Source organism: Watersipora subatra, chromosome 6 (genome assembly GCF_963576615.1).
Source record: "Watersipora subatra chromosome 6, tzWatSuba1.1, whole genome shotgun sequence".
NCBI classification, from domain to species: Eukaryota; Metazoa; Bryozoa; class Gymnolaemata; order Cheilostomatida; family Watersiporidae; genus Watersipora; species Watersipora subatra.
Genome location: NC_088713.1, coordinates 46,815,144 through 46,826,501, shown reverse-complemented (window position 1 = coordinate 46,826,501; position 11,358 = coordinate 46,815,144). Strand labels below are relative to the sequence as shown.

Sequence of the window (11,358 nt, the reverse complement as noted above, 5' to 3'; positions counted from 1 at the left end):
CCTACCCAAACTGAGATTATTTTATTTGTGTGAGCATATGTTAAATGTGTATACTTAGATAATATGTATATATTAAATATATAGGTTGTACGTGTGTGTATATTTCTTTTATATTAACAAATATATAGCGCTTTATTAAAAATAATTTTGTCTCCAACAAATGATATTCAAATCTTACCATAGAAAACCATAAGGTTAGTTAATAAAATCAAACAGATGGTTTGACATAGCATTTAATTTACTTCTTTCCTATTAATGATAAAATGTATTAGGTGAAACTATAGATGATCTAGAAATAATATTTTTAAATAATTGTTGGAGGTTGTATGCATTTGGTTTAAATAAAATAAGCTAAAAGGAGTAAACCACCGTAAATATCTGTTCTCCTCTTGCATGGTTTGGGTTGTAAATGTTGAAACATTATTACATCAAAACATCGTTACAATGTTACAGCTGAAACGTCATAAACAAATGATAAGAAAATAGCAAAACTTTCTGATAAAATCTATCAAGTTTGTGTAAGTTCATTCTTAATATTGTTTCCTGTATTATTGTTTCATTACAATGTTACAAGTTATATATAACTTATTCTTGTGCCTTCGGCTGACAGATAAAGTTTTTCATAAGACCTTTCATCCTAGTATATTCAAGGCCCTAGTGTTTATTCTCAGCAGGTAAAACATCACCAAAGCGACTATTGTCATATGAGTAATGTAATAAACTCAACATTTTGTATTCATACAATTAGTATTATCAAATAGAGAAGATGAATGCTAGTAGTCATACAACTATTATAGGCAGAAATATTGACTTTCCTAGATCAGAGAGACCTAATGAGATGTCAAAAAGTCACTTTTTAACTGCAATAAATCAAGATTTTTGTAGCTATAGTCGACAGGTAGTCCAAGTTTCAGACTTCTAATATTGGATAAGAAAAACTTGCCGATTTCTAAAAAATTAATACCTAGCTAATTGAATCATTGTAAAAAAAAATTCATCAATATAAAATGTGTCACTTCAACTTTGTGTTACGGCTAAGATGTAGTTAGAAGAAAAAGCTGGCCTTAGAATAAACTAGACTACGGTATCTGGCATAAAATCTGACCAATCCACCTGACTCAAATACAGTCAATGATGGCCTGTTAACCACTTTATATGAATTCTGGCTGTATTAAACTGAACGCCGGTTTAATAAACAGTTTGCAACACAAAAAATCAAAATAGTTTTTAAATCATTGTATAAATTAAAAGCCTTACAAAGAACAATTGTTCATGCATTGAGAAAGGTGCTACAAACAAAGATATACTATGCCAGATACTTGTGTTTGTGTTACCGAGAAAATGAATTTACCTGTTTTTGTTCCCCAGAATGAATTGCCAAGCCCGTTGAGTGACAAAATTATAGTTTCAGGAGTTATCGGTCTATCTTTATCTCCAAAAATGACATCCAAGTTTTGTATATTTACTACAAGTAAATCCTTTCCCAGTGCGCCTTCTGTTATTCTAAAAACAGCGATCATATGTTGTTGAATTTCACTGTAATCTCCTGTATGTTCCAAGCAGTCTATCATCAATAGAAATTTCTTTTCCCCTCCGTGAAGAAAGATGGAGTAGTACTTGGCCATCTTTCTTGCATGAGAGCAGATTTGATTTAATATGGAGACAGGATTGGTATCAGGGTTTTGGAAATGTACTGCTGTGGATGCAAGGAAGCAATTGCTAAAAGCATGATGGCGGCGAACCGATGATGAGCTGCACTCGTCAGACCATGACTGAGGGATTCGACCAATTGACTTGAGCCAATCGTCGAATGTAACTGCAAAATACAAAATCAGCTCTTAATAATTATATGTAGTTAGACAATGAGTTAGCACTGTATCGGAAGGTATATACTGTAAAATGTCTATCTGAATGCTATGGGCTCTATATTTTAACCCTATCCCTTTGGTGGCGCTTTATTAGTGGTGATATAAAGGATGCATGGCATTGTACTTTAAATAGCTCATCAAAATTTGGATAAATTAAATATTACTCTTTTACATGCAAAACTAATGGCGCCTATATTTTGTACTTTCCTTTGAGCAAATCGAATTTTACTCTTTTTGGGTGCAAAAAATGTTTTAGCTTAATAATAAAATAATATAGTAATATCATATAGACATAATGATATCAAATAAAAAATTCACTTTCAATTTGTTGTAAATCTCAAAATCAATATGCTTTGGAGAGCTGAGAAATATATTAATTAGTTAATATTTGTTGCTTGCAACTAACCTACAATAATCTTATAACATGTGCTTAAAATTTGTTTGAGTTTTAAATTTTTTAGGTAATTCTAAAATTGATGGCAGGTTTCTATTTTACAACACTATTTAACAATTTTGTTGCATTAATGATCATTGCACTCACTGATATGTTTTCTACAGTTCGCAGCTAGAACAGGATTTTTATATGCAATCAAAGGTTATATATATATTTAATTAATTTTGAATATAGAAATGATCAGAAGAAAGTTCAATGGTAGATTTACTAAGATGTACTGATATTTAGAGATGTTAACGTACCTGTGATTTGTCATGCATCGCTTCCGGGTTAGTGTCAAGTTTGTATTCCTTTTAGACTGAAGGCATGAAGGGTCAGTTTTGGATACAGAGAATGACGCATTGTGAGTTATGAAATCAATCGATTGTAAGCATTAATATAACCAGAATGTTACTATGAAATAATTTGTTGAAAACTTTGCCAAATTAAAATTTTTAAGATAATTAATCTATCAAATGCTACAAGTTTATATTCAAGAAAAGGTGACATAAATAAACTATAACTGTATTATTTGCGGAAATAAAAATTAAACTTTTTGAAACAAAAATATTTGCATTTTTTGTAAAACAGGTTGCGTTGTGATTGTTGCTTTCGTAAATAATCATTTCATCTTATTCTGGCTATTTTATACCTTCCACCGCGTTTGCTAACTTTGAAAACTTTCCTGCACCGCTCAACTAGTCCACATTAGTGTTCAAATATTTTTAGCGGAGTAAAATCTTTAATTGCTATTAGAAAACTTTTTGCAAAAATAATGATGAACCTTTAGCCTCAGGTGCACTAGGCACAAGTTATTGTCTGAAAGTAGTAGAACAGATTACATGGTTTTTGTAAATTATCAGCATGAAATGAGTAACTACTTTTGGCCGGACACAGCTATTAAGTATTTATAAAGCATTACTTTCTAAATTTTAAAGAAAAAAATTTACGATTTTGAGTTAGAAAACAGACTTTGATACAAGAAAATAGAGGTTTTACGGGAGGCGGGGTGTGTTTATATATAGAATGTATCTAGCCTGGGCATGGCTCTCTTGGAAGATGAGAGGAGAGAAAGAGAAGCATGGCTCTCTTTCTCCCCCCCTCCCCCCCCCAAAAAGCCATGTCCAGGTTTGATTGCATATACACGTTGTAGGTTATATATATAATGTAACTTGCAACATTTCAATTTTAGTCACAAAAATATATAATTTAATTCTGAATGAATATTTAATTTTAATATGTTTACACCAATAAAATAAATACATAAAATTTGTAAATATACATAAATATATACCAGTAAACGTACACCAAATATGCAGGCAAACTTATATGTTTACATAAACCAACCTGTAGCATCTATAGTTTTGTCATGGAGAAAATCAGTGCGCAAATTCCAAAAATTTGCTGAATTGTAATTGGGAAGTCTCGGAATACAATGATGAGAAAGCCGTTCGACTGCCAGCATCCGATCTACAAACAATGATCTGTGCGCTCATTGCATAAACTGTTACGTTAACGTAATGTTAACATTGTTGTTAAGTTAATATTAATTTTAAAGTTAACACTATCATTAAATTAATGTTATGTTAATGACAATGCTTACATTAATGTTACATTAATGTTAAAGTTAATGTAACATTACGTTAACGTTACCAACAGAAAGTAAATAGCTAAGAGATGGTGAATTATGAACTATTTAAACTTCTCTTGCTTCAATGTGTGCAAAACTGAAGGAAAAGTGATTTGATTCAATTTTTTTCTTTGTTACAGTAAACACTCCTTGTAAGGTAAACCTACTTTAACGTAAATTGTGCTTAACATAAAGAATTCTTGTAAAGTTCTTGCTAGGTGTTACATAAAAACTTTCATATAACCTAAAGTGCCAGGTGGTTGCAAGTTTTCAAACTTGATTTAAATAGCTAGGGTCCCATAGTTAGCTTTACCCTAACGGCCTGTATTCCAGCATTGCTTAACTCTAGCAGCCAGAACACCGGCATTTACATTGCTTTGTTTACAAAGGTTGTTTCAAATAACAGCGTAAACCAATCAAACTACACTGTACTTCAATGTCTAGAGGTATCTCTATTATATATACTAGTTTCCCAGCAGTATAGTGTGACATGAGAAATTGTTTGGTAGGCCAATGAAGCACACAGAATAATGTAAGTGCTTGCAAAGCTATTTAGCAAATATTAAAGAAGGTTGATTGGTGCATAGTCGCAGTTATATATCTGCATTGGAGTCGTCATACCACTTTCAGTGTTTACTCTGTTGATTTCATCTACTTCCTGTTGATCAGCCATTTCAGTTTATCCAGACTCCGAATGATCTTGGTGCTTCAACCAGTGCTTTCCCTGGTGATGAAATATACATTACTTGCAGGCTTGAGGTAGCTAGTATATTGAGTTGATTCAATTCAATATTTAGTAGCAAAATTACGCAATTCAATTCTTATTTCTTTAGCTATCCTTTCTTCAATATTTCGGTTCAATTCACTCAATTAGTCCAAATCAATTATTTATCAATTTCACCTCAAATAAACTTAAGGTAATATAAAATAAACAGTGAACCACAAATAATATCTTAATTACACGCATTAGCTCACCTCCTTGACTGTTTGTTTAGCAAATATTAACTCTTTCACTGTGAAACCTTTTGCTTGTTTGGTCAAAATGAATTCAAGCCAAAAAGATTTTGCTGGCATACACTCAGTATTTGTGCTATAAAATCTAAATTTTTTTTAAAGAATTTAAATTAAAGTTTTTTATATCCAATTTTTTTTTTAAAACTATCAATAATATTATATTTGGCCAACTGAAGCTATGTCCAATATTTTTATTGTTCAGTGAAATTGGCTAAAAAAGAAAAATGTTACTGTTTTTACAGTTTGATTAAATCACACACCTAATACAATAGAAATACTTTCAAAGTATCAGAGATAATATTATTTCTTTCATAAAATTTATTTCAGTTCCTCTATTTTCAGGTTTATTTCATCAGAGTTCTGCAAATTGCAACAATTAAATCTTTATAATGTTTTAAGAATTAAAAACTCTGATAGCTTTCAGTGCTTTTCTCTTTTAAATGTTTGATCAAATAGACAATATTTCAACCTGATATAATATGACAAAAAATATAGCATACTATAAAATAATTTAACATGCTATAATACAATCTAAATATAAGTAAATCTAACAATACACCGCAAAATAACATTGTTTAATGTAACATTAAATAATATAGTACAGACTATATTCATAAATTCCAATTTTTATTGCTAGTGTGTGAGTGTGTTTGTATTAGTCAGCATAATCCATAAATACCACATGTCCTAATTTCCTCATTTTCGACCTATTTTATAGCAAACTTCATGCGCATATTCTCTGTACCTTCTACTAGGTTGCTTGAAAAAATTAGTTTCAATCTCTGTCTGGTCCCTGATAATCAGCTTCCTAAACACCGACCTGCAGGATAACTCATTAAGAATTAAAGATATATTAGGTATATGAGGTGTACTACTAGTATAATAAAATACAATATAACTTATTATAATGGGGTATAATGTTGTATAATAAATGAAAGCATGATAATAAATTGAGTTATTAAGTGGTTTGTTGGACTGCTCCAAATATATTTAATTTTTACAATTTTAAAATATATTTCCTCTAACAGTGCTAAAATTTAATAAACCAGCATTGAAGCGTTATCAGCATTAAAACTATTTTAAATTCATTTGTTTTGAAGTCTGCTAAAATTGCATTACTAGTATTATCGCTAATTATTACTATTATTATCACTAAAAATTTAGTTTATATTATTGATATGAACTAAATTATATTTAAAAATATTGCTTAGAAATCTATTAGATTGTTAAATTTTTATAATTTAGTAAGATTCTTCAATGAAAATGTTATTTTCATCATCTGAATTATATATCCCTTTTTATTAACTAATAATGCTGTATAACAATTAAATGTATTTCTACTTACTGCAACCAGTAGCTAGGAACATCAACTGTGATCTAGAGTTTAAACAAACTGCTTTGTATAAATAGCGCTGTTATTGCTTTAAAGCTATAAGGTGCTTTAATAGCAAAAACAAAATTTTTCTAATGATTCATTGGTTTAGGATCAGAAAAGCTTTACAACCTTGCAGTTTATAACTATACTAAAATACTGTAACACAAATACACTGCTACTCTGTGCATATTAATCTCAAAATTCAAAATAAATATAGTCGGCTCAACAGCCCGGTGGACTGAATAATATATATAAATAACATAATATATATTTATTATATTATATATATGTATTAAAGTGTATAAAATATATAAAAAATATATAATTTTATGCATACATTTATAAAAAACATGTATATTTATATGTTTATGTAAGACAGTAAATGGTTATACTCAAATAATCTTAAAGTTCCTCATAAAGTGGATCTCGTCTTGTTCCTGTCTGAAGATAAGATCAATATATCAGAATAACTGACTACTTGACTTTCTTGTTTTATAAAAGGTACTGAAATTCTAATTGGCAATTTTTACAATGATAAGAGCACTTCATCCAAACCATGCTCAGAGCATAAAGGAATAAGGTTGTTTCGCACAAGAGTTGAACTTGAATGTTTAAGAATTCTATACAACCACACTACCAACTGCACCACAAAACCAGTTTGCCCCATCATAGAATAATTATGCATGCACCTAGCTATTAGAGATAATGATCTTTTCCGGTACACTGAAATGCCTGCGTAGTCAGCCTTTCAATATAGCAGGCTAAACAGCCACGTCCACTATACACCTGATAAACCCTTTATAAAGATACATAAGAGCATTGCTTATAACAACTTGATCGGTTTTACTTGCCATGTTCAAACCATTTTACATGCTATTCACAAAATCTGCAATCGCTTTTGCATTTACAAACTAAACAAAAATTGATGTGTCTCAAAAACCTGCATGGTACCGGATTTGCTCTCAGGACTTCCAAATCTAGAGCCAGTAAAATTAATCATAAAGCTCCATGAAATACTATGAATTCATTTGGTAAATAGTCATTACATTGGTTAAGATTCTTACTCTTGAAGTGTCTGCTTGGAGTTAATAACTAGCAGTGTTAACCATCACACATAATTATTGTTAAGATATGTTTAGATTATTGTTAAGATATTATTAGATTCAATTGTTAAAATAAGATTGTTATTAAAAACCTAAAAAGAAGCCCAAGTTAGAAGGTAAAGCTAAATCATAGACTTACTCAGTTTAGTTCCACAAAACAAGTGTACTCCCTTTGATTATAACAATAGATTTAGGTGTTATGGGTTTATGTTTTTCTACATATACCTAATCCATTTCTTTTCTGTGACTAATAGTTTTAGTAAAGTTTTGTAAAGATATAGCTAATTATATAGGTAATTAATTTAGTACAATGTAGTAGAGTACAGTGCAATGCCGAGCATTTACCTAGTAATTCTTAACAAAACAAAAGTTTTTCCACATGCCGGGTTGTAATGAATTAATTATATGTATTGATTTCATTTCTGGTTATAACTTCTAATGGAGTTTTTTTCAGTTTATTTCAGTTAGAGCTGGCCATTCTGAACTAAACTAATCAATTAAATTCTACCAGCAGATAGGGTGGCTGAGTGGTTAAGGCGATGGACTTGCCCTAATCCGTTTCCGGCTGGGAGTGTGGGTTCGAATCCCATCCTTGTTGATATTTTGAAAGACCTGCCATTAGTTTGCCATTTTTTTAATAGTTAAAACTAATTTAGAAGTTGTTAAGACTTTCATCTACCAAGCTGAATGGCATTAGGTAAGGCAATTATTTTATTTCCAAAAGAACGATTTTTTCTAATCTACCCCATACAAAAATATTTACGATAATAACAGCCGTGTTTGTTCACTTGTTTGTCAAACGCCATGTTAAAGACTGATTCACACTATATCGCCGCATATTGATATTTTATTTGGCGCTCATCATCAATTATGGGAAATGTAAACCAATAGCATCAATGAAGGGAGCGAATACGCCGGAAAAGTTTGCAGTTGTCAAGCTTTCCTTATATTTTGCTGAGCATCGAAAAAAGCCTGTATAATGTGAGGCATTTTGGCAATAGTAATTTGCAGTCGCAGAGAGCGTGATTAATTTATTTCCACTTATCATAGTTGTTGTTATTTTATAGGACAACTATTTGATTTGAGTTTTAAAAAAAAGTTTTTTCGTGAAAATCTAAATAAATTAAAGCCCTATGTCACAGAGAATTTGCTAATGCAAACACGGATAGGTTTTGATAGTGTGAGCATTATTATCATCATCGATCAATGAAGTATTGTGTCATCAACAACGAAATATGCGGATATAGTGTGAACCAGACGTAATACCATTAGGAGAAAACACTTCCTCATGCAAGAATTAAACACAGGGCATTATAATTAATGTTTATAACACTGCCAATGAATCACCCAGTTGCCATACCATGCTACAATATATCTTGCATAAAGTGATTGCAAATGAAAATCTTTCACAGCGCACAGCTCTGCAAACGTACTCATCATGATAAAGACAAAGGGAAATAAAAAAAAGTATTTGGCACATATATAATTTGAAATATTCATTCCTATTATACATGTAGAAATAGTTCCTATTCATATTCTTGTTTGATACCTTCACACCAAACTAACAATTGAAGAACTTCATAGAAGGTGGTTTTGAGGTGGTGTTGAAACCGTGACTCCCACTTTGCAAGGCTGACACTCTACCACTTGCACCACTCAATTGCATTATGAAGCTGAAGAATAATTATAATTACAGCCCGTATTTCATGAGGTTCCACGATGTTCCGCAATGTTCCACGATGCTCCACGATGTTCCGCGATGTTCCGCGATAGTTTGTGATATTCCGCGATGTTCTGCAATAGTCCAAGATATTCCGGATGTTCCGTGATGTTCCGCTATGTTCCGCGATGTTCCGTGATGCTCCGTGGTGTTCCGCGATGGTCTGTGATGTTCCTCGATGTTCCGCGATGTTCCGTGATTATAAAAAACTTTCACATAATGGAAGAATTATAGGTTCAGACTCATTACAACTTATTTAATGTGTAAAATAAGTCCATTCCAAGCAATTCCTGAGCCAATTAGCACGCTTTTAACTTTAATTTTCCATATAATTTTACCAAATCCATCTGATCGAAAACTCAAAAGTCTGCCTTCACATGTATCAAGGAGAATTGTATTTATTAACAGCATTCACTGATTGTTGTTATAAAACAATTTTGTTTGTAAAATGAAATAAATATTAAATATTACTTTGCTTATTGCTGAACTACATTTATGTACATGGATTTCAGTGTTGGTCTTTTTGCTAAACATTGTGTCCAGTTATAGCAATTAAAACCTACTAATGAAAAACCCGCACAGTACTAAATCTGTTCTTAGAACCACCAAATCCAGAGGCTGCAAACATATTCATTAAGCTCCATGAAATACTACAAATTCATTGGGTAAATAGTCATAACATTGGTTAAGATTCTCAAGCTTGAAGTGATTGCTTGGAGTTAATAACTAGCACTGTTGACATATACACATAACTATTGTCAAGATGGTTTAAAACAAGAGTATTGTTTTAGTAAAGCTTTGGAAAAATATAGCTTTCCAGGAAAGTTACTCAAATTTTATAAGTAAATATTTTAGTGGAATGCAGTACAGTAGAGTGCAATGCCGAGCATGTACTTTGTGACTCATAAAAGATAAGAGTTTTTCTGCATGCCGAATTGCAAGGAATAATTACTTCTTTTGAAACTGTCATAACCTCAGATGAAGTTTTGTCAAAAGTTTATTTTAGTAATAAGTGACCAATCATATCTAAATTAACCGTGCAATTGGCACTAGTATATAAGGTAGTAGAGTGGTTAAGGCAATGGACTGGTAATCCATTTCCCACTGGGAACAGGGGTTCAAATCCTGTTCTTGTCATTGTTTTGAAAGGTATCTTGCCATTCTTGTATTAATAAAAACCAACACCATCTGGTTTTGGCTGCTCTGTGCTAGCACAAAACCCATCACTGTCAAATAATTTTCGTCTTGGTATTATATTTGGACATTTGTTGCTTCTCAATTATATGCGATGTCATTGTAGTTACTTTCAATCAAAATCAGTTTTACCCAGCAAAAAAAGATACATGTTGTGATTATAATGGTTTACTCCTACAGATTTGTCAGTTTTTACATTAATTACCCAACAAGTAGATTGTAAATTTTATATACATATTGTACATATTAAAAATTAGAACCATAATAGAATATCAACTTTAGTAACTGTAGCAACTTGCAGTAACTTTAGTGTATTTAGTTGTTATGATCTGCAACAAATCATAAAATCGCTGTGTTCAGTACGTACTGTATAAGGATTTTAAGATTGAGACTAAAATATAACATAAAATTTGAATCTACCATGAATGAACTTAGCTAACTAAACACATACTATAAGTTTATAGTTAAACTCAAAGCTCAAGGTAAAGCACATATTATCACTAACATGCGCAACAAATTGGATATCTTTTCACTCAAACAATATCAGGCTTTTATGAAACATAAAATAGCTGGACTGAAAAAGAGGGCATCATATGGTTTTCTGGCACAGTAACAGATATTTAGGGAGTCCGCTGCACTTCGAGGTGCAGGTTAAGCCTTCAAAGCAATAAACCTGAAATCTATACTTGACTATTAAAATTATTTTCAACTATAAAGAGTAAATTCCACGAAACGTTAAAATTTACAAAAATTTCTATCAATTTTAATTTCTATTCAACCTGAATGTGAATGTCAAATTCATGAATATAAAAGCTAAACTTCACTGATAATCAGGTGAGTAGTATTTTAAGAATAAATCCTGAATCCATCTTTATAAATTTCTGAGTAATACAGAAATGTGAGATGATGTGAAGCTGGTGCTTTTTGCTGTTTGATTTTTTGTGTAAACCAAGTAGAACATGTTTTCATTTTCTGAATAATTTTCAGTTACATTCATTTTAGTTTCAAAAGTAGTTGTACA

General features: G+C 31.2%; 1 protein-coding gene across 1 annotated transcript in view; it reads right to left on the bottom strand.

Moving 5' to 3' along the window:
- Window positions 1-4,643, bottom strand: part of LOC137398681 (uncharacterized) — a 35,139-nt gene extending 30,496 nt beyond the window's left edge. The window contains exons 1-2 of the mRNA XM_068084867.1: window positions 4,553-4,643; window positions 3,649-3,771 (exon numbers count right to left, since the gene is read on the bottom strand). Coding sequence (XP_067940968.1) covers window positions 3,649-3,771; window positions 4,553-4,604 — 175 coding nt within the window. The 5' untranslated portion in view covers window positions 4,605-4,643. The remainder of the gene's footprint in view (window positions 1-3,648; window positions 3,772-4,552) is intronic.
- Window positions 4,644-11,358: the final 6,715 nt, after the last annotated feature.